The 24776-nt window shown below is 37.7% G+C and overlaps 1 protein-coding gene across 1 annotated transcript in view; it reads left to right on the top strand.

Moving 5' to 3' along the window:
* Nucleotides 1–24776, top strand: part of KCNU1 (potassium calcium-activated channel subfamily U member 1) — a gene marked incomplete at both ends in the record, with an annotated part of 145251 nt that overhangs the window by 53184 nt on the left and 67291 nt on the right. Inside the window, one exon of the mRNA XM_084232597.1 lies at nucleotides 3727–3838. Within this exon, the coding sequence (XP_084088723.1) occupies nucleotides 3727–3838 (112 nt within the window). The remainder of the gene's footprint in view (nucleotides 1–3726; nucleotides 3839–24776) is intronic.

Here is a 24776-nt window from a genome sequence, read left to right as displayed (position 1 = left end):
AATGTTGTTGGCTAAAAAGTTAGGTTTTGAGATGGCAGAGACTTCCCAAAATGCCCATTGTTCCAGGCCAGTTTGGGCATGTTGTCTTTTCCATTCTATTAACGGCTTCTATTACCTGTAAGAAACCAGCTAGACTTTAAAGATTGACAGTTGGTAACACACTAGTTCTCACTCAGGCTTTTCTTTAGAAGTTCTCTTCTAAAGCCATTTCCCCCAGGGCAAAATGTAATCACAGAAATAAGGAAACATCCCTCAACCTGAAAAGCCCCCATCAAACAGTTTGCAAGTGAAGGCTTTGCAGATTACATGAAGGGGGCAGTCTTATTCCAAACCTGCCTCTTACACACCTGTGTGATGTAGTTACTGCTGATTTAAGCCAACAAATCACATATCCAAAGAATGTCCCCCTTCTTCCAGTTGATATTTTCTATGGATTAGAAGTGGTTCGAAAGAATTACATCAAGGGGCCTCCCTGGTGGTGCAAGGGGTTAAGCACAGCACTGTGAAGCTGTCCGCAGCCTCTGCAGCAGGAGTTTGATCCCCACCATCCAGGGAGCTACCCACATGGCACAGCAGACCTCTCATGTCTCATCCGCTGCTGCTCCCCTCAGCAGTGTATTTCAGTCTGCCTGCCTATTCTGTTCCCCACTCTGCCTCTGGTGACTCCTTTCACCCCCCACACCTCTGGCCTGTACCCCAGTTCTGGTATGCATAAATAAATCTTTAAAAAATACCAGATGGTCTCACTCATAGCAGGAATCTAGAAAACCTAAATAAAGGACCAGGAAAAAGAATAACTATCATAAAGAAAAAATCAAAATCAACAAACAACTATGAACCAGAGGCACAATATGAGGTGGGGGGCTGGGAAAGGAAGGAATGGGGTCACAATAAGGGGGGTGCAATTGTATGGGAAATATAAAAATAAAATAATAAATAAATAAATAAAATTCAAAAAAAATTCAAAATGTATTAAAGATTTGGAATAAGACCTGTAACCATAAAATATCAATTGAATTAAAAAATAAACAACTATCACTTTAAAAAAATGAATTACATCAAAGAAAGAGGGATATCAATATTTTTGTGGCTGCATCTGTCTGCCATTGTCCAAAACATGATATATGTGGGTTTATTTTTTTTTAAATAATAAATTTTATTTTTATATTCCCCCATACAATTGCAAACGCCCCATTCTGACCCCAATCCTTCCCCTCCCGCCCCCCACCCCCCAAAAAGTGTCTCTGTTTCATAGTTCTCTGTTGATTTTGATTTTCACTTTCTTATATTCATTTTCCTGGTCCCTTATTTAAGTTCTCTAGATTCCTGCTATGAGTGAGACCATCCGGTATTTTTCTTTTTCTTTTTGGCTTATTTCGCTGAGCATGATCCCTTCCAGCGCCATCCATGTTGCTGCAAATTGCATGTGTTTATCTTTTTTGAATGCTGAGTAATATTCCATGGTATATATGTACCACATCTTCTTGATCCAGTCATCTATTTTTGGGCATTTGGGTTGTTTCCAAAGCTTAGCTATTGTAAACAGTGCTGCTATAAACATAGGGGTGCAGGTGCTCTTTGGAATTGATGTTTCTGTGTCCTTTGGGTAAATACCTAGGAGTGGAATTGCTGGATCATATGGAAGCTCTATGTTTAGTAGGTCCAGAAATCTCCACACAGCTCTCCATAGTGGTTGGACCAGTTTGCACTCCCACCAACAGTGCAGAAGAGTTCCTTTTTCTCCACACCCTCGCCAACATTCGTTGTTGCCAGTTTTTTTAATATGTGCCATTCTCACTGGTGTGAGATGGTATCTCATGGTAGTTTTGATTTGCATTTCCCTGATTACAAGTGATCTTGAACATTTTTTCATATGTCTGTTGGCCATTTGCATTTCCTCTTCAGAGAAGTTTCTTTTTAGCTCTTCTGCCCATTTTTTGACTGGATTATTTTCTTTGTTGTTGTTGAGTCTCATCAGCTCTTTGCAGATTTTTGTGATCAGTCCTTTATCATTAGTGTTGGGTGCAAAAATGTTCTCCCAGTTGGTGGGGTTTCTCTTTGTTTTTGTTATTGTCTCTTTTGCTGTGCAGAAGCTCTTTAATTTGATGTAGTCCCAGCTGTTTATCTTTGTCTTCACTATCACTGCTTTGGATAATGTATCTGTAAAGATGTCTTTGATGTGCAAATCCCGTAGTGTTTCGCCTATATTTCCTTCTATGTATTTTATGGTTTCAGGTCTTATGTCTAGTTCTTTAATCCATTTTGAGTTGATTTTTGTGTATGGTGTGAGGTAGTGGTCAAGCTTCATTCTTTTGCATGTAGCGACCCAGTTTTCCCAGCACCATTTATTGAACAAACTTTCTTTGCTCCAATGCATAGTCTTTGCTCCTTTGTCAAAGATTAGTTGACCATAAATCTGTGGGTTTATTTCTGGATTTTCTATTCGATTCCATTGGTCTGTATGTCTGTTCTTGTTCCAATACCATGCAGTTTTGATGATTATGGCTTTGTAGTATAGTTTGAAGTCTGGGAGTGTGATGCCTCCATTTCCTTCTTTTTTTTTCAGTAGAGCTTTGGCTATTAGGGGTTTTTGGTTTAAAAGCTTGTCCCACGTGAACTCCCTATTCTGAGTTGTCAGTGCATCTTCAATTGACACAGGAAGAAAAGGTCATGTCTCTTCTTTCTACGTGGCTGGGCTGGGCAGGAGGAGTAGCTGTGATGGTGACTCTGACTCTCTCCATCTCCTTGATGACGTCTCAGACAATCTCCCATTTTTTTAATCACCCAGCAATCAAGTTCATGCAAACAGGTAATGCAGGGTCCTTGAAGAGTACAAAGGAAGCATTGGACTTCCAAAACACTTTTCAGAATTTTTTTTTTATCATAATAACAAGTGCCAATTCTTATTGACCAACAACGACTTTCTTGTCCAGTGTGTTGAAAGGATTCCTAGGTTGACCCTGGGTTCTGGACTAAAACAGCATGACTGAGTACCAACCTATAGGCACAGGAGGAAGTAATAACTGGTGTCAGTTTTTTCCATCTCAAAGAGACTTCACCTTGCTCTTTCAATCTATTAAATTTAATAATTCTTGCATTTGTTTTCATAGTCACCCATTGAAGCCCCAGTATTATCCAGTCCCAGAGTTATTCCCATTTTGCTGATAAGTACATTTATTTTTTTTATTTCCAGGTTGGAAATTAACAAATGTTTTGAGACATATTCATGTAAGATCAAGATTCTTCTAAAGTTAGGATTTGTAATGAATCCTTAAAGGAAAATTAAAGAGACAGTGACTAAAGAGCCTGCATAGCACCTGCAGAAGAGAGAAGGGAACTTGTATAGTGATCCTTTTCTTAGAGTCCCATAGTGATTCTAGATCCTGCCTGCAGAACAAAGGCTCCCCAAAATACCACACTCTTGAGTGAGAGAGGAGAAATGATGAGTTGGAAAGGTGCAAAGTGAATTCAATACTTATTTTAAGTATGGCATATGGTATCAATATCCTCACAATCATTTTTCACCCACTTTCTAACTCTGTAAAGGAAATGAAAGCATTTTCCAAAATGTAGCCTTTTACATCTGGTCTGTAGCGGAACATCTCTGGTCTCTCCCTAGTCAAGAATCTGAAAACGTCTCAGCTAATAAGAATGATCCAAAAAAAAAAAAAAATCCCCCATCAAGAGATATTTTGCCAGATCAATAAGATTGTTTTGCTTTTGCAGGGACAGTGGTGGTAAGGAAAAATTTGAAGGATTTCTTCAGTGATACACTAAAACACCAATTTTTTCAAAGGAGAATTACAACCATGTTTAGCAACATGAGCCTTGTCGCCAGGTAAGTCCCCTATCATTTTCTGAGAACCTCTGGGGAAAAAAAAAAAAAAAATATATATATATATATATACATACACATATATACACACACACACATACACATATATATGTGTGTATATATATGTATATTTTGTATATGTGTATATATATATATATATATATACATAAACCAAAATATTTCCTTTTTCAGTTTCTATCCTGATAAACGGAATTGTTCTTTACCACTATGGATCCATTTCTACTTCTAAAAATATCATTACATTACGCAAATATACCTCCCATCCAACATCATACTGATGATAATCAAAGATTATATACCCAATTTTCTTTCAGATCACCTTTTGGTATTATACATGTGTGTAGTTATATGTGTATGTTGTGTTGATGTTAGTTCCATGTGTTACAAAAACATCATTGAAATTTGAAAATTGTTTTGAGAGTATAAACACAATATGTGTGATAACACATAAACTGCTCCAAGCACGTTTATGGTTTCATTTATTCTTTCCCATGTCTTCTCTGCCATAATGGAAGATTGGCAAGTCATGGATAATCAAAAGTCACAGAAAAATCCTTAAATATAATTTACCCATTCAGTTTTACTGAATTTAACCACTATTTTTTAGAACAGCTATAAAAACAAAATAAGTTGGTTTATTGGGATGTTCCCCATGATCTTTAATTCCCTTGTTGTCTATGATAAATGAGGAAGTGGTCTAAGCAGGCATCTAGAAGGTGAATTGATCCTAATGGTCTGGTCCACTCTGAGACCGGGACTATCAGCCATATATCTGGCTGAAGGGCCCCTAAGGATGCTTTAAAAGTCCCCATTGATGGTCAAAGACAGTGATAGTTACCCATTCAGATCATCTCTACAGATGATGCTTAATTCATTTGTACCTCTTAATGCAAAAGCAAAGTATGTTCACATGAACGTCAGAACTTAAAATCTAATGTCATACTGCTGACTAGACAGTGGTATGTGCTTCGATAGAGAAGTGTTATCTGGGGTGAATTTCTGGTGTTTCATCAATGGTGTTGGTCAGCTCAGTTGATTTAGTATAGTGTTAATAGGATCAATGAAAAATCTTGCTGCCATTTAATACTAGAGAATAGGGTGTGTTTTGGTTTTTGTTTTGTTTATTTATTTATTATAGGAGAAAGATAGCTCTGGTTAGTGAATTGGCAAACATTTGTCTTGGAAAGCAAGGAGTGGTAAAATAAACTAGATGACTTAATAGAGACAAGCAGACATTATCGGGGAAAAATATAGAATTTGTGGTATGTGCTATTTGTGATTCTTTTTTGGTATATTAATAGTATTATACTCATGTACCAAAAACAGTATAAGATTTTTACATTGTTTTGCTGAAAATGGGCTTGATGCTTTTAAAGATGTAATCTTCAGACCACCAGCAGGTTTTCTGGTAACTTGAATCCTCAGTACTTGAAAGTACAGACAACCCTAACTTCCACAGAAGTTATAGTCCAATATTTCATTTAAACCCTGGTGTCTTTCTTTGCTTATAGATTAAACAATGTTATAAAAAGCAGTTAGGTTCTCAGACTAGCACATAAAAATCTATTTAATAGATAGTAGTTAAATATGTATTTTGTTGAATAAATAAACAAACATTAGTTCTATTTGCCTGAGTTCTGTTTCCTTAAGTCAAAGGATCTGTAATATGAAGGAAAGAAGACAGTCCTTTTTCCTTTTTCCTAAAGTTAGATCTATGCAAAATTTAAGATAGATAAATAAAAAGAAAATAAAGAAGTAAAAAATAAAAGTGCATCTCAACCATCCTGGAGGCCCTTTGCCCCAACTTCCAATTTCTTTAATGTGGCCACCCTATTTTGGGTGAGCTTAGTCCTTACCCAAATTACAGAACCTTAGTTCTATAATTATCTACTATTCTCTACCTCTTCTCTATAAAAATTCACTTCTTCAAGAAACCAATCTTAAGTTTAGATATAAGCAATTCATACTATCTTGTAACTGATCAATAACACAATAGCCAGACTAAATCATTCAGTATTTTAAAAAGCAGGTGTTTTTAAACTTAATGAGATATTGATAGACATCAAACCAATGAAACAAGGAGAGACATGCATTTCCAATCAGCATATGATAGATCTGGGTCAGGAGAGAAAAAAAACATTTGTAATAAAAAAGATTTGCCTTCTTTGGGCATTGCTCAAAATCCTCCCTCTGTGTCTATTCAATTCTCCTCATATAGACTATATTGAAATCTAAATACTTTCCAACATAACTTCCTTTCCCACATTATCTTTGTTAATACCTATATTTTTAAGATCATATTTATCACATCAGCTTTATCTTCATACTCTCCCTCCTTTTAGTGACATGAGAGATCATGAATAGCATTTCTTCTCTTTCTAAATGCACATCCAGGCTGTAGTTCTCAAAGATCAAGTTGCACACAAATGCCAGTCCTGAGCATTGCCCCTAAGCAGTCATGGGACCCAGATCACCATCCTCTTTAGTCTTTAAACTTCAGTTTTCAAGGCCTCCCTGGTGGCAAAGGCAGTTGAGCAACACGCTGTGAAGCTGTCCGCAGCCTCTGCAGCGAAGGTTTGATCCCAGCGAGAATCCTACATGGTGAAGCAGACCTTTCCTGTCTTGCCCACTGCTCCCCTCAGCAGTGTCTTTGGTCCATCTGCCTGTTCTGCTCCCCACTCTGTCTCTGGTGAATCCTCTCACCCTCCCGCCCATCTGGCCTCTACCCCGTTTCTTGTATAAATAAATAAATCTTTAAAAAAATAATAAAATAAAAATTAAAAAAAAATAAACTTCAGTTTTCACATCTACAAATTTCAATAGTGTTAGAACCTAAGTAATAGGAACGCTGTGAGGACTGAATGAGATAAAATGGATTAAGTTGTTGTGTAGGGCCTAACGCATGGTAAAAACTGAACAAGGGAAAAGTGATTGATGTTGCTCTATCCCCCCATCCCACTCTGCTATCTTTCCCCTGGTTTTTAGATTTCTATGCTTTTGCTATCAGTTTCTTTCATCTTCAGGAGAAGATACACAGTTCAAGACCTCCCAAAATTTCAATCACTCTCTGCTGCCCACTAGCCATAGACCATCAACAGTAGGGTTTTCAGTTAAGATCTATAGCACTAGAAGCTCCCACTGGTATGGTCACTTTATACATCCAATTCTGCATAGAGCTTATCAATCTTCCTCTACACTACTTTGTTCCCTGGCGGTTCCAGCTCCTTTCTTTCCCCAGCGCTTCCAGCACAGTCAATCCCAGGGAAGTCTGCAGTTTCTGAGCAAACTACATTTCATCCAAAAGGTCTGCCAGGGCATCCTCTGCCAAGCCAGAAGCTTGTTGGTATATATGGTACAATGACCATAAGTGGTGGTAAAATCCTTCCAAGTGGGAAAAGTGTTTCTCTCCTGGCACACCCACTCCCAGCACCATTGGATTTATGCCCAGTCATGGCTCCTAACACCTCTGTTCCTGTGGCCTCTCACTGTCAGATTCCAGCCTGAAAGTTGCCCACCATACTCACCACCCACTGTTCTCATAGGAAAGGAAACTGGAGCCTTCCTTTTTAGCTCAGTTTTGCACATCTTACTGAATTCTGTACCCCAGATGCTCCAGCAAGAGCAGGCTGCCTTTCAGCCTCAGTGAGGTCTATATTCCTACTGGGGCCAACTTCCAGGGTCTTCCAGGGTCAGAACATTGAATATAAAACACTGTAGGTGGTTCTTCTCACTCCACAGTCCATCTGAGATTTCTGCAGAAAATGATCATATGAGATTATCTGAGCAGGCACTTTTTGCTTTTTTTCCTAGTAAGCTTTTCAAACAACTTTCTCTCTAGACAAACACAAGATTTTCTAACTGAGTCCAGTATATTCCATACCTATTAAATCAAAAATGTGTTTTTGTTATGGCAGAATTCCATCAGGGAAGCAGGCATCACTCAGAGAGGAGGGGGGAGGCTCTTCATTTACACCAACAGGTTTTATACTGGCAGGCCCAGAGGGATCTCTCTCCAAAGTCTGAGCCCCAAGCAACTAGATTACAAAGTATTTATTGACTAAAGCAAGGGATACAGTCATGTATCAGGGTGTGTGTGGCCTTGAGGGTCCTTATCAGTTGTTCCCTCAAACTTTGAGTCTACAGGCTATGTCCCAACTTCAGCTAATCAACAGATCAGCCTGCCATTGTCCACTTCACTTTGATTCTTGCAATCCTGTATACTTATGGAGTATGTTCATACCGTGGAATTTCAAATCATGTTCTAAAAATCCACATCTAATTAACTGATACCACATTGCCAGCATATTATCTTCCAGAATTACCTTTCTCCAAGAATCCAAGTGACACTTTTGTTCCCAGTCCTATGGTTTCTTGCCTGAGATTCCACTAAAGACACCTTTAATTGGTGAAGGCATCCTCACTTCAGATGGTGTTATTTGGGTACATAGGAATCACTAGCAAGGGTGCATGTCCGCTATGGAACTTAATAAGCATCTTCATCGAGTCGCAATACAAAGACTAAAGAGAACAGTTAAGACTTACGTATCTAAAAATAGTTGTAGTTATAGGGGTAGGATTAGAAACAATATTTTTAAGTACAGTGAATCTGCATCCCAAAGAGAGTAGAAAAATGACAGGGAACAGAAGAATAAAAATTTGAAAAGAATGAGTAAATACTTCCCTTTCAACCCTGCAAATACTGCTTTTCTAGTTCTCGGCTTGCACTTATAGGCAGAAATCAGATTTCTGAGAAGCAATGTGCCACAACTCAAACAAAGTACCATATCTAGGGGATAATTCATCAAGCATGTATTGAATAAATGAGTTCATTAGATTAACAAACAACGTTTTACTCTTACTACTTAAATAGAGATGGCAAAATAGCTTCAGACTTCATAAAAGCAGTAGAGAAAGGCCATAGGTGAAAAATCCCACAGATCCGTTCCTTTGCTCTTGCCTTCAGCATCCTGCCTGCTTGACTCACTGAAAAGATGGTAATGAAGGTGGGACAAAGGCTCTTTTAGACCTCTTTGTGAATCTATGGGCAGGTCTTAAGAAAAACGTAACGTTCTCCTAGGATTTGTAGCTATGGAAATTTCCATTGTAACACGGAAATAAAATATACAAGGTGACAGCAGATCATTTTCATTTTCTGAGTGTACATGTACATTTGCATTAAGTAATTAGTATTTTACTAATTTACATGTTTTCATTCCCATTCATAATCTTCTCAAAGGCAGGGATGAGACCTTGTCTGTTTAGGTCATATATAAAAGACCGACCAGACAAGACAAGGTGAGCATTATGGGAAGCTTAGTCACTGTTTCTAAGTAAAGTTCTATTCCGGGACTAAGGATGTGACTTATATAGCTTCTAGAAAATAAAATACCAAATAGGCATTTGTCACAGTTTTCATCCTGTATTCTTACCCTCTGTTTGATACCCCAAAATCATCTTTCACAAGCACCCACACCCCCATCTATTACTCTCTCCATCAACAACTACTATTTGAACCATTATTTGCAAAAAAGCAGAAGTTTAAGATATTAATCCTTTCAGGACTTGCTTTTCTTTCATCAGGGATCAAGGACTTCAACTGTGAAACAAAGCCTTCCTGGGGAACTTCAGGCATCAACCAGAAAAGGGGGCATGATTGTAGGCAGCATCATGAAGGGATTGTAGGTGCAACTAAAACCACGCCCCAAACCCTATTGTGTGCTAGGGCATGTTAGTTTTTAGATTGCCCCAAGAGTGACAAAGGAGCAGACCATCCAGTCCTATAACGCCTATGACTTAAGTGCAGGGGCTAGGGGAGATGAGGGCCTGTAGGGAGAGGAGATGCTGTTGAGGTGGACTGTCAAGGATCAGATCTCAGTTCTATGACATCCACACTGGGTGATCATGAGCAAGTCACCTACTCTCCTGTGGATCAGGTCCCTCTTCTGTAAAGCTATTGGCACTAACCTCTTAGGACTGAAAAGATTCTTGGCAAAGTTCCTAGCAGAGAGTAAGCACTCAATAAATGTTAGCAATTGCCAAAACAGAAAACTGGATTGTCCCACAAATTAATTGAATGCATGATCTGGACACTCATCTCAGAGCAGCTTTCCGATAAAATCTTATTCACATACTAATATATGTTAGCACCAAAGTATGAGTAATAAACACAGAGTCTTAGGGATTAACGCCATTTTAACTCCACTGGAGCGGGGGCAAAGCTGCAGCAGAATTCACCTCTAGTGATGACATTAAAGGAGAGCCCCATTCCAGTCTCCCCAAGAAGTAATATGGTCTCTGCCTGATAAGGATGATTATTAGTTTTAGCACTTTCTTTGGACTTGAGAATATGACTTTCCACCCTTTGTGAGACCCTACAGCTTTGAGAGTGAAAGTCAAAGACAGGGCCAAAATCATCCTCAACTCAGCATGAAATTCAAGGATATTTACCCAGCTTTCATACAATTATTTATAACTTCTCATCCAAACTTGCTAAGAACAAGTACATGTTTGAGTCTGTAACAGAAAGAGAAACTCTTTGTCTTGTCAAGAGAGAGTTAAGGAGATGCGTCTTGACAAATGCTTCTCCTTCTCACTCTGTATACCACTTTGCTTCCCTCTGAATTCAGCCCTGTTCTACAGCTGGTTGGTGAAGGTAAACACGAGGCAGGCAAAACTTGAGGGTTGCTGGGTAGCTTTGAACCTCAGTAGCTGTCTTTAGCACATGCGCAGCGAGCAGGACAATAAAATATTGTTCATTGCTTCTACCCCACAACCAATTAGGTCAGCTGTAAATATTAGAATTGCTTGGTAAACATGCTGGAAGATTGTGCTGACTTGTTAATATAAGTGAAAATGTAATTAGATTTATAACACTTTTTTTTTCCAAACCATAATTTACAACAACAGAAGAAAAAAAATCTCTTGCAACCTGCTGAAATATCATTATTAAAATGCACATGAAAAGTCAATTATGCCAGAGGGAGGTATTTAAGAGAAGTGAGTTTCTATACCCTGGGATTACACCATGGGGATTACATATTTCTTATTTATTTTTTTTCCCTGAGATCTTTGCTGCTGCCAAATGAAAAGGAACAGATATTTTACTTATTTCACTCTGAAATATTGCTGCAGATAGTGCTAAAAAGTAAAGTAAATAACCTGGCTCCCTGGAAACCTACTTTGTTCTCCTCAGAGCCCCAGGAAAAGCCGGGTTGTCACCATTCTTTTTTATTTACAAGCCCGTCTCTCTTTAAGCAATAGTCATATTCTTTAAAATGTGGAAAATCAAGTGTATATTTTTTCTAAATGAGTAGATCATTATATAATTCTATACAGAATCCTTATGTCAAGATAAGAAGTAAACCCTTGTTTTTGTTTTAAAACCTGCAGTTTCCTCTACTCCCAGATCATATTATGAGCATGTACCAAGGAGCCGTGCCTTCACACATGATGGTATAGGCACCACGATGCCACCACACATGATGGTATAGGCACCATGATGCCACCACTCAAGATGGTACAGGCACCACCACTTTTCCAGGTTGGGCCAGGAAACACAGGCTCCCGTGCACTGGGCTGGGCTTTCTTTATGCTGGATTTACTGAGTGTCAGGCGAGGAAGCTCCACGCCTCTTTTAGAGGCTGCAATTTCTAATCTCAGATACCAGTTTTAACCCAGAAGATTTCTGCTTCTCTGCTTTCTGGTTTCCTCATAATGAAGTGTGGGTATTATTATACTTCATCTGCATTTAAGGTACCAGTGGGGAAAAGCTACTTTAAAAAAAAATCATGAAGCAATTTATAAGTTGAGAGAAGCTGTCTTTTTTCACTCTCAAGCTTCTCCTAAAATGTTCAGATTAGATAATGGAAGAAATTTTTAATACATATTTCTTGGATTTCTAGTGCATATATCATGGATAAATTACTCTGTGGGGAAAGATTCTAGTATTGCTATATAAGGATCAATCAAAATAAATCACATAGCTGTTCATATATATATATGATTTACTTTATATATTTATACTTTATGCACACTTACACATACATACATTACAGATATACAGATATGCAAGAAGATCTAGAAGAGCCAGAAATTAGAAGTGGCAAAATTTGCAACTTTGATTCAAAGTAACATCTTAACCCATTGCTATGGCTTAGTTATTGAGAACAACGCAAATGGTCTCCCAACATAAAAGTGTCCAGTTATGTAATCATCATGATCAATACCTTTACATTTGTATTTTATTATAAGAGCACCTTAATATTTCCAGTTCTTAAAATAACATTTTGTGTAAAGCCTTTTTGCTCAAGTAAACTAGATTTACTTCAATTGAAATATTTTGTTTGATTTTACAGCCTGGTGCCTGGCTTTTATACTGTTTGGGGGTAAATCTGAATATTCTCTGGACTTTCTAAGTAGCTCTGGTTTTAGCTTTGGCCCACAGCATAGATATTTAACTGCCATAATGATGAGTAACACAGTTCCTTTTTTCTCACTTGAGTTCTTTTTTGATCCTTTGAGAAATGCTTTTTGAACTAGCATTGAAAACCAGTTTGAAGAGACTTAGAGATAGTATACAGGTTTAAAAAAAAAAAAAGGCAACTAGAAAGGATTTGTAGGGCCACTTCAGGCATCTGCTTGACCTATGAATCTTCAGTCTTCCAGGAACAGTTTTCAGCACCCAATGAAATTGATTCCATCTGCATCCCTTAAGCTAACCCAGGACCAAGCTCTTAGGTAGGAAAAAAAAAAAAAAGAACCACTGAACCCAGTGGCTTAAGACTTTTGTTGTTGTCTTTGTTTCTATAGCTAATTTGTAGTGGAGAAAGGTGAACATATTTAAAAATAAAGCAAGCAGAAACCATCCTGGATGAGTTTACATTCATGTCAAAGACCTGTGTCAGAGACTTAATCATAAGGGTTGTTTGTGACTGGGAAAAACACAGGAGAAACATGTTTTATAACCTGCAATAGCAAGTGATCTCTATCAACCTGATTATATTCCTACTTCAGAGGGTCTTTCAAGGTCTACCTTTCCATGTGGAACCTTTTTCTTTTTTGTGTGTGGAGGGAGCAAGTAAAGGAAAATCACTCTTCTTCCATCCCTCTTTCACCAAATATTCTCGTCAGCCCCTTCAGATTGCTGGGACAGCCTCAGGTACTCCTTCTCCTTCCCCTTCATCCTGCTTTACTGTGTTCCATTTTATTATTTAGCTGCTAAACATTGTCAGTATTTTTTCAGTTTTATTTTTCAAGCCAAGAAATAACAGTCGAGAAGGAATGAAACAATAATTCCCAAGTGGTATGATGTGTATAGGTGAGCATGAATACAGGAATTTCAAGGGACAGGAAGTTGTATCCCAACCCAGGACCTAATACTGCCCCTCCCCGGCCTTGTTTTCACACTGAGAATTATGGTGTGCAAGGCTAGTTGTCAATATGAGTGTACTGGGGGTAAAAGGAAGTGAGCAAATGGAAAAACAGGAGGAGTACCTGGGTATGGAACAATTTCAGTATGCCAAATTAGGCATAAAATCTAAAAACTAAAACCTTCCCCAAGTACCTACTTTGTAACCTGCCTCTATTGACTGCATTCCGTAGGCACACAATCTTTAAGATAGGCCAAAAAAAAAAAAAAAGTGAAATTAAACAAAAGGAACAATAAAGCAAATAATGCACCTAACTGGGTCTCTTAGCAGCTAAGATCTGGCCTAGCAGTCTGGGGGGGTATTAAAAGAATCAAGTGAGGAAGCAGTGGATTGGTTTCTCTCTTAAATCAGTTCTTGTGTTTGATTTGTTTTGCCCTAATCCTACCCTTTCCATCTTCTCTTCCTAGGCCACTGTTGAAATGGCCTTAACCATATCACTTAGAATAGATCTCCCCACATCTACTTTTGCCCCTTCTTACCTATTTATATATGAAACTTAGAATGATTATTAAAAATGAAAATTTGACAGTGTTGCTTCCCCTTCATTGGTTTTCCAGTGCCATGAGGGATGAATGTCCTTTGGCATGTAGAGCCTGCCTCTCACCTAGTCCTTGGAACTCAAATAATATTCTCTCATTTTTCCACTCTTCCAAATATGCACTATACTTCTTTTCATGGCCTGGGTCTGTACATAAACCTAAAATGTGTTCCCTTCTCATCCTTTTTCTAGTAAATTCTTACTATGTTCCAAGCATACTCTGAAACTCAATTCAAAATACCCTGAATTACCAAGATACAAAGGACCTTATATTTGATTAGCATTTTAAAAAAAAAATACAGCTTCTCCTTATAAGGAAAGAACTCCTTTCAAAGAAAATCTCTCTCCTCTAGTCTTTTATGAAGCTAATTTACTAAAAAGATATATTTTCATTGATGGCCAATCAATTGCAAGTAATGGAAACTTTTAAACTAAAGAAAGACCAGAAAATATCTAATGAGGAATCATGAACAAAAAAATCTATAAGGGAGGTAGTGGCCTCTGTCTTCTAGTGAGACTGGGGCCAGGGATTGGAAATCTACATGCCCGAGGCTCCTGCTGTGATCTTCCCTCTCTTTCTCTCTCTCCTCTCCCCCCACACCCATGTGTGTGTGTGTGTGTGTGTGTATGTGTGCAGTGAGTCTGGCCATCGGTGCTGTCATACAGACTTCCTCCTCTGAATGCAGGGTTTCTGAAATTGTGCTGCAGAATTGGCTGCTCCTTTCTAAAGCCTCATTGCAGCTCCAGCGCTACACACTGTTGAGCAGATTCCCAGTGTCCCAGTAGGGATGATACAGTACAAGAGGGCCTCTTGCTCAGCTCATCTCAGGTTCCCTGACTTGTTCGACCATATCCAGGAAATGAGTTGTCAGGAACGAACTTGGCCACTGGATGGAAGACACAAGCCAGCTCTCAAAGAAGGAAAGAAGTGCAGATGGCAGGGATGTTGCAGACACCCCAGGGAGGATCTGTTCCAAATAAACACCAGAGCCATCATCATAATAAAGAAATACATTTAAACAATATCATGTCAATTAGGGGATAAGTATGTGTGTACAGATGTATATGTATGTATTTTACACACACATATATGTATCTAATATATATATATACATACACATACATACTGGATACACAGTGATATAGTGAATACTTACCTTGCCCTTTAAGCTATAAATCTATCCCCAAGAACCATGACTATGCAAGAAATGTCTGACTGATACGCAAGAAAAAAGGTATCAATTAATTATAGGATGGACAAAAATCAATCAATGTATAGCATATTTCCATCTATATCTGGTGAGTGCCTTTAGTGTGCATTGTATTTTCATGGTTTCATTAATTAGAAAGTTGTGTCATGAGATGGGTCAGGTTTTGTGCCAGAGATTAGAAAATTAGTGAAATGAATAAGGAAGACTTCCTGCAGGAGGCAAATTCTGAGCTGTCTTTGAAACCCACACATTTTCACAGCTGGCATACTGTGACCTGCATGAATAACAGATAATTAATAGCAAAGCAGACCTGACTGAAGGAAAATGTGGGTTGGCTTTCCCTCAGATAAAAGTTACCTAGTAAAACATTAGGACTTTGCTCCAGTCCCCTTTCTTGGGTCCTCTGGGATGCCTGTCTAAAGTGGGAACAGTAAAGATTGGTTTATGGCTCAGATATTTGTTACATTTTAATAAGACTTGGAAACTTAGATGTTATTCACTGCAGCTGCCAATCAAGTACCTGCGTAAAAGCAAGACAAACATAACAATAAATGTTAAGCACTCCAGCGTTCAGTCACTCTGGCAGGCTGCACTGCGAGCTTTATGAATGTGTGAAAGTGAATACACAGAAGCTTGGGAAAAGGTCATTGGTATTTTTGGAGCAATAAATCAAGTATGGAAAGATTTGCATTTTGGCTGTATAACATAACAGGACTGGATTAGAGGGAGAGAATACTTTGAAGTAATATTTCTCCACTGACTTGTTTTATTAGCTTCCTTTAAACATGTTACATTATTGCTTATAGAATTTCATTTACTCGGATTGGCAGCTTGATAAATACGTCTATTGGCGATGATTTGGATTGCTCTGGGCATTAATATTATTAAAACCTGTCACAAGGAAATGTCTGAAAGATGACTTACTGTAAAGATTACAGCATGAAATAAATCATCCAGTGGTATTTGTTACCATTTATGGCCTCTTGGAGCTGAGTCAATCCCTTTTTATGTTGCATTATTTTTCAAGTTTTTATAGCCCTACATTATATATTGCTGTCAGAAATGAACAGATGGGGTGTCGAACATGAGCTTTCTGAATAATTCCCACCCTCCAGTTATTTGTATGAAGGACAAGTGCAAAACTGTGTGTTCTCGAGCAAAAAGGAGAGAGAAAGAGGTGGAGAAGCTGCTGTTGAGGAAAGGGATCCCTTTTGTCAAATTGTTTAGGCCAATTCCACCAGCTGGTTGGAATCCCTGACTGGCAATCACCCTGTTTGGATTTCAAGCAAGAGATGAGGTGGCTGTATTTGGCTTCAGTGAGCCAACAAATGTGATTTTCAAGTGCATTTTCTCAGAGTGCCTCTTGCTGACACGTTTCCACATTTGGAGGTGAATGTGTCATACTCTCTTCCTAAAGAGCTGAGACACTTGGGAAAAAACACAATGGAGCAATAAATAAAACAAATGGAAAATATTATTAAATATTCTATAAGTGGCAAATATGCAATCATCCTAAGGAGGTGTACAAAGAATTCTGTGTGATCCTGAGTTGTTCAGCAGGGCCCTGGAATCATCATAAAAGGAGCCCCATGGAGGTTTTCATCCCCTCATGGAGGAGGCAGGAACAGAAGCCTCCAAGGCCTTGTATAATAGAAGTAAGACACCCCTTGCGTAATCTCCTGTGTCGTCCTCTGACTGAACCCAAGCACCTTCCTCATTGCCACATAAGACTTTCCACAGAGTCCCTTACAGTTGGAGAAGAGAAAACTCTATGCCACTAAAAATCCAAGCATCTTTTTTTAAAACAATGGGGGGAATATGTGTGAATTTTCCTCACCACCCTCTGCACTACATCTATTCTGAGCAGCTCTATAAAGTACCAGCACCTTGGAGAAGAACAAAGAACTGACAACAGAATCTGAGTGACTGGAATCCAGAGTCAGTGCTCATTCTTTGAAACTTAGGTAACTTACATTAGATAAGAATATTTTTCCTTCATCCCTCATGCTGTTGCTGCAAAAAAGTCAAATCATAAAACACAACACACATACACACACTTTAAAGTCTGCTGACTTTGACATTTGTCAAAGGTGAGAATTTTAGTCACCTTGTTGCAACCTGACTCTTGCCTTCTTTCCCTAAAGCTCCGTGTTTTCTCCAGCCGGTCATTCTCTCTTATCCAAATCCTCACACCCATGTGCCTTTCTGTGAACTTCTCCTTCCACCATCTCTTAAGATAGGCACTTTACTAGGGATGATCCGTAGGCAAATAATCTGAGTTTCAGCAGCCCCCTACCTCCACTGGGTTCCCATCTCTACTTCTTTTTTTTTTTTAAGTTTTATTTATTCACGCATACAAGAACCAAGGTACAGGCCAGATGTGTGGGAGAGTGAGAGGATTCACCAGAGACAGAGCAGGGAACAGAACAGGCAGACTGATGAAATACACTGCTGAGGGGAGCAGCGGGTGAGACAGGAGAGGTCTGCTGCACCATGTGGGATTCTCACTGGCCGACTGGGATCAAACCCACTCTGCAGAGGTTGCGGACAGCTTCACAGTGCGGGGCTGAACCCCCTGCGCCACCAGGGGAGGCCCCCCATCTCTACTACTTCTGTGTTATCTTCCCAAGTCCCTTCCATATGAGTTTGGTTTATTTGTCACATTTGTGTGAGGCTATCATCTGGATATGCCCATGCAAATGTTGACATTCACTGTCACAACTCAAACAGGCAGAGCTAAGGAGGACTGCTTCATTCCAGCAAAGCTTCACTGCCTTTTGTCTGAGATACCACTGGCAGCAGAGAAAGTTTTCTGGTTTTAACTAAGGGAGAGAGGGCAAAAGGGGGAATTTTGATGGTAAATAAGTTGATAAAGGTAGTTAGTCATGCAGAGTTGAAATTCTGTAGCCCTATAAGAAATATACCTTTTCATCTACCTCTCCATTTCTCTCCCTACCTCCCTCTTTCTCCCTCGTTTGCCCATTAACCCTTACAAAGGGACATTTTCTTGAGCCACATTCCCAACCCAACCAAACTGACAATGCTAAGCCCCCTTGTCTAGCTGATACGTCGACTTATAACTCTTAAATCTTGCATCTATAAGAATGCTTTTTTTTATTTTCTGCCCTCTCTCCTTCCTTATTTTTGAAGTTTTATTTACTTTTGCTTGCCCAGAGATATTGCTGATTGAATCATCAAAGTACTAGTGTCCTTTGAATAAGCAGCACGATATGTGTTCTGATAGAGTAGTTCTCTTGTCCCAAATAAGACCATGATTCACCAATCAGTAAACTATCTATTTTGAACTCTAGAAACTTAGTATGGGCCACCATTCATTTTCTCTCATCTAACCCCATGCTGGGAAAATTCTGACACTGATTTCCCCATCAGCTTACCACCAGTTAAGAAGAGGGGTCTGACACTGAGCTTGGGGCCTCTTATTTACCAGTAGTCACATACTTCCTCTAGGCTAAATCCCCTATCTGCAGAAATAGAGAGGAGATGAGACATGATCATCTAAAGCTCCTTCATGCTGTGACTTACCACTTGCTCCTGTGCCAGCTGCCACATCTTGGAATATCCTGATAGCAAGTGATTTTTTGTGGTGTTTTGCTTTTTGTGGATCAAAAAGATCCCCCCCTAATGATAATTACCAAATCTTCTTCTCTGATCAGTTTCAAGATACCTCATGCAGAGTTTATAAATCCTTCTAGTTTCAGCTCTCATTACAAGTTATCATCAATCCACTAAAGCCATGAAGGCATTCACTAAGCTATTTTAAAGGTGTGGGTGAGTGTGCATATGTGTGAGTGTTTCTGTAGGCATAGAGTGTGGGATGTGAGGTCAGGAAGAGATACAATGCAACCCAGAACGACCTGACATAATAAAGTTTCATAATATTGTCTAATTACTGCTACCCACCTCTTTGTTATTAATTCTACAATTCCAGTGCATAAAATAACTTAATCATTTTCAGAATTTGCATGACTAATGGAGTGAGTTCTGATAGAATAAGGATAAGTTTCATAATTAGGTTTTGCCAGGAACTTGTGCAAACCAGTCTATTTATAATTTGGTCAGCTCCTGATATTTAATGAGGGCACTGAGAGTGACTGAAGCCTCTGGCAGCATTCACTTCATATTTTAATTACCCACAGTAATTCTGACAATTATACACATGTGATAAATCACACCATAATGACCCATAAAGAAAGTATATTTAATTACTGAAGGGGGACTTCCCAGATGAAACAGGTAAATGGGATGTACAGAGATGTGAACCATATTTGAAACCTGAGCTGCCTGATTCTGTGCCATGGAAGAACCAGTCTCTGAACTTACATTGTAGACAGTAAGAAAAGTCATGGCCACATTTCCGGTTTCAGCTTCAACATGTAAAAAGCTTTGAGGTCATCAGTCTTGTCCTTAAAAGAAAATAAAAAAAGCAAGCTGAAAATGAAAGATTTCCCTTTGCCCATCAGAGAACAAAGGTTTCAGGGCAAACCACCACCTGCTGTGTGGAGTGTGGCAGTTGAGACCTGCTCTCCCATGAAGGAAAGTTTGGAGTTGGAGACTGGTAGGAACACTTAGAAGACAATATTAATGAACTGCTGGAGGTTGAGTGCAGACTACGTGAAGAATGAAAAATTCCTCAAGGCTGCAGACTTAAGGAATGATCTCCACATAAGGGTGTTTTTGTTTTGTCTTTTTTAACCTTTAGAAACTACCAAATTCACAGCAAAGATTTTAAAAAAATTCTCTCAGTAACTCTGGCAGAGAGAGAGGAAGAGTAGCTATAATGCAATATACCCAGAGGGCTCTCCATAAGAAGGATACTCTTTACTGGAATTGATTTTATCAGTTCCTTCTCTCAGCTGAGGGAATGGAGCTTCTTCCACACGAGACCCTCTGGCTAACCTTCCTGTCTCACCTGATGAGAGCAAGGCAGAGGTAAGAGGCACTTGTGAAGATCAGAGACCGAGAACATAAACTCATCCCAAAACTAAGATTTAATCACAAAATTACATCCTCTTTCCCTCTCCTACACATCCCCACTACACCAACAGAGATCCAGTATAGTTGAAAGAGTTATAAGATGCAGACTATACAAAAAAGAGTTCTTAAAGAAAATCAAAAACAATGAAAGAAAATAAAGCAGAAATACTAAAAGCTTCAGAAACCACAGACAGAGAAAATATTAAACAGTGGAACTCCAGCCAGATTAACATCAAATGTCATACTACAGATCTATTTACCTTAGTTCCTATTATCCAATATTTCATATCCCATTGTAAAAAAAAATTGCAAAAACCTGCAAAAAAGTAAGAAAAAAAATAGTATCTGAAAAGACAAAGCAAGTATTAGAACAAGACTCAGATATGCAGATATGCAATAATAGGACAGAGAATTTAAAATAAGTATGGTTGTTATGGTAGAGTGCTAGTGAAAAAGGCAGACACCATGGACATATAAATGGATAACGCAAGCAGAGAGATGATCCCTTGAAGAAAAAAATCAAAAGGCAATGCCACAAATCAAAAATACTGCAACAAATTTTAATTGCCTTGATAGGCTCACCAGCACCCTGGAGAGAGTAGAAGAGAATACAGAGATTTTGAAGATATGTCATCAGAAATTTCCCAAACTGATATGAAAGTGAAAAATAACAAAAAATACTAAAGAAATGTGGAACAATTTCAACATGTGATACAGGAACATAACTGATATATAAAGAGAGGAGATATCAGAGTAGAAGTATTTGAATTAGTACTGGTTAAAAACTTTGCAATATTAATAATACCAAATCATAAATCCAGAAGGCTCAGAGAACACCAACTTATCTATAATTCTGCATGTCATATTCAAACTCAAAAAACAAAGAGAATTGTGAAGGAAGACAAATGAGGGGGGAAACACTTTACCTACAAAGAAACAAGAATAAAAATTACAGTGGTATATTTGTCAATTTACAATAGAGAGTAGTGTGGAATATTTAAAGTATTGAAAAATAAAAATCAACCTGAAATTCTATATGCAGTGACATTTATTTTTCAAAAGCGAAGGCTTTTCGCTTTTCACAAACAAAAAATTAGGGAATTCATCACAAGCAGACCTGCCCCACAAAAAAAATGTTGTCAATAAAAGGTAAGAAGATGTTCAGGATGAAGGAAAATGATACAAGCAGAGACATTCAGATTTATATAAAGAAGAGTATTTAAAAAGGAAAAAATGAGGGTAGAAGAAAATCTTTGATTTTGCATATTTTTAATTGCTCTACAACATATGTTAAGGTTATAATAAGTAAAATTGAAAAGGCTATCAATACATGAACTGAATAACAGCAATGCCATAAGAGCTGGGAGGAAGACACCAGGGATACTTTGTTATAAGTGACCAGTGCTGCACATGCAGTAGAGTGTTACTTGAAGATGGACTTAATTCAGTTAAAAATACATATTGTAGGGCCTCCCCTGGTGGTGCAGCGGTTGAGCGCTGGGTTGCGAGGCTGCCCGCAGCCTCTGCAGCACCGGTTCGTTCCCTGGCCACCGGCGAGGGTCCCACCAAAAAAAAAAAAATACATATTGTAAATTTGAAGGCAACTCCTGATTTTTTTTTAAGAAGTATAATTGATGTGCTAAGACAGGAGATAAAATGGAATCATATAAAATGCTCAATTAAAACCACAGGTGACAGAAATAATGGGGGTGGGGAAAGAACACATATAACAAGTCATGACAAACATTCCATGGACATGAATTCAATTATCTCAGTAACCCCCTTTTAATAAGAATAGTATAAAGGAAACTAAAGACAGATATTGTCAGAGTGGGTGAAGAAGTATTCTCTCTATAAAAGAAACTTAATTTAAATATAAATATTTGGACAGGTTCAAAATGAAAAGATGGAGAAAGATATGCCATACTAACACTGATGGAAAGGAAAGCTTGAGTAGCTATGTTAATTTTAGTCAAAGAATATTCAGAACAAGAAAAAATGTCACAAATAAAGAGGGATATTACATAATAATAAAGAGGTTAATTCTTCCAGAAAGTATAACAACCCAGAACATGCATAAGCCTTAAAATAGAACATCAACATAATGAAGCAAAAATTGTTAGATGTGGTCATGTACGTGTAAAAATGTGTGAACCTGTACCCCTAAATCATATACAGTGATGTGACCAATGTTAGATTAATACAAAAAAGATTCAATTTAAAATAAAATTTTAAATTGTGCTCCAGGCAAAAACCTGATATTTGTAATCTCTGTCAAAAAAAGAAATGCTAGAACTGAAAGGAGAAATAGACAAATCCTCTGTGAAAGTCACCCTTTTTTGAATAATTAATCCAGTGAGCATAAAATCAGTAAAGATATAGTTGATCAGAACAGCAGTATCAATCAACTAGATCTAATTGACATTCCTGGAATGTTCCAACAAAAGCAAAATGCACATTCTTAAATGCACAAAATAAACTATATTCTGTGCTGTAAAACAAAAATTAACACTTTTAAAAGAGTTGAAATCACACCAAGTATATTCTCAGAACACAATGGAATTGAACTGAAAATCAATAACAAAAAGAGAGCTGGAAACTCCCCCAAATATGTGGCTAGACACAACTTCTAAGTAACATGCAGGTCAAAGATAGCTAAAGAGCAATTTGAAAGCATTTTGCACTACACAGAAATGAAAATACAAGTTACCAAAATTAGTAAGATGAAGTAAAAATACTGCTTAAGAGAAATTTATGACACTAAATGCATATATTAGAAAAGAAATACAATAAAATCTAGCTTCCACCTTAAGAACTCCTAGAGGAAGAAAAGTCAAAAAAAGAAAAAAAGCAAGTAGGTGAAAAGCAATAAAAATAACAGAAGCTAAGTCAATTAAAATGAAATCAGGGAAATAAAACTATCAAAATCAAAAGTTAGTTGTTTGAAAAAATAAAATTATGAGCTTCTAACTAGATTAAATGAATAAGGAGACATAAAAACTGATTCCTATGGATATTAAAAAGATAATACAGTAATTCTATGAACTTGATGCAAAGATCTTGATAATTTAGTCAAAATGGAAAAATTTCTTAGAAGACAGTAGTCACAAAAAATAATTTGAATAGGCCTGTATTTATTAATAAATTGATCCAATATTTAATATATTTTAAAAGCATCAATTCACTGGTGGGTTCAAGCAAACATGGGAAATGATATCAATTCTCTATAACCTTCCTGATTCAAGATCAGCATAACCCTAGTTACTAAAACCAGACAAAGATACCACAAGAAAGCAAAATTATGGGCTAATATCTCACAGGTACACAATGCAAAAACCCTTACAAAATATAGGCAATTCTAGTGTGACCATGCATAAAAAGAATTATACACCTTAAATAAATAGGATTTATTCTAGCTATGATGCAAGACTGAATCAATTTTGAAAATCAATAATATAACCACCTATACCAACAAACCAAAGGGGCAAAAAATCATATGTTCATTTCAATTGATGCACAAAAATACGTTTAACCAAATACAACTATCACTCATGATTAAAAATAGCAAACTAAGAAAACAGGAACTTCCTCAACTAAATAGACTATCTAAAAACAATATTGACAGATAACATCATACTTAATGGTGAGAAACTGGATGCTTTTCACTAAAGAACAGGAACATAGCAAATATACACTCTCATCACCATTTAACAACATACTGGATGTGCTAGCAAGTGCAGTAATGCAAGGAAAGGAAAACAGAAATTTTACGTTGGAAAGGAAGAAATGAAATTATCTTTCTTCATGAATGACATGATTGTCTCAGTGAAAATCCCAAAGATTCTACAAAAACACACCTGCAACTAATTAGTGATTATAGCAAGTTTGCAAGCTAAATGGCTAGTATACAAAAGTCAAATATGCTTTCATATATGCCAGCCAAAACCAACTGGGATTAGAAATTTGAAAATAACATTTATCATAGAGCCAAAAGCAAAATTTTGGCTGTTTCAAAAATACATTCAGGAAAAAAGAGATTCTGATAAAAGAAATTTGAAAAGATCTAAGTAAATGTAGAAATAATCCATCTTCATAAAATAGAAGGCTTAGTAATGTGAAGATGTCAATTCTTCCCAACTTGTTCTATATAGATGCAATACTGCCCTAACCAAAATTCCGGTGAGCTGATTTGTAGACACTGATCAAGTGATCCTAAAGCACATTTGAGAAGGTAAAATTATTTTTTAAAAAGATTTGTTTTATTTATCCATACAAGAACTGGGGTGTAGGCCAGAGGTGCAGGGATGAAAGGACTCACCAAAGACAGAGTAGGGAGCAGAACAGGTGGATTTACTGAAAGACACTGCTGAGGGGAGGAGCAGGAGAGACAGGGGAGGTCTGTTGTGCTATGTGGGTCAACAACCTGGATCAAGCTCGTGCTTTGCTGCAATGGCTGTGGAAAGCTTACCCCATGTGTCACTAGGGGGTGACACAACTTAGTGCTGCAACTTACCCCATATGTCACCAGGGAGGCCCTGAAAAGGTAAAATTACTTAGAAAAGTTGATGCAACACTGTTGTGAGACTTACTGTAATGCTTCATTAATCAAGACATTAATCAAGACATACTGGTAAAAGAATAGACACATCAATAAATGGAACATTTGACAAAACTAAGAACTAGAACTACATGGATAAAGTCAACTGATGTTTGACAAAGGAACAAAGATGATTTAATAGAAAGGGTAT

The sequence above is a fragment of the Talpa europaea genome (assembly GCF_964194135.1).
Source record: "Talpa europaea genome assembly, chromosome: 4".
NCBI lineage: Eukaryota > Metazoa > Chordata > Mammalia > Eulipotyphla > Talpidae > Talpa > Talpa europaea.
The sequence above is the reverse complement of the archived record's forward strand: the minus strand, read 5'-3'. Positions and strand labels throughout refer to the sequence as shown.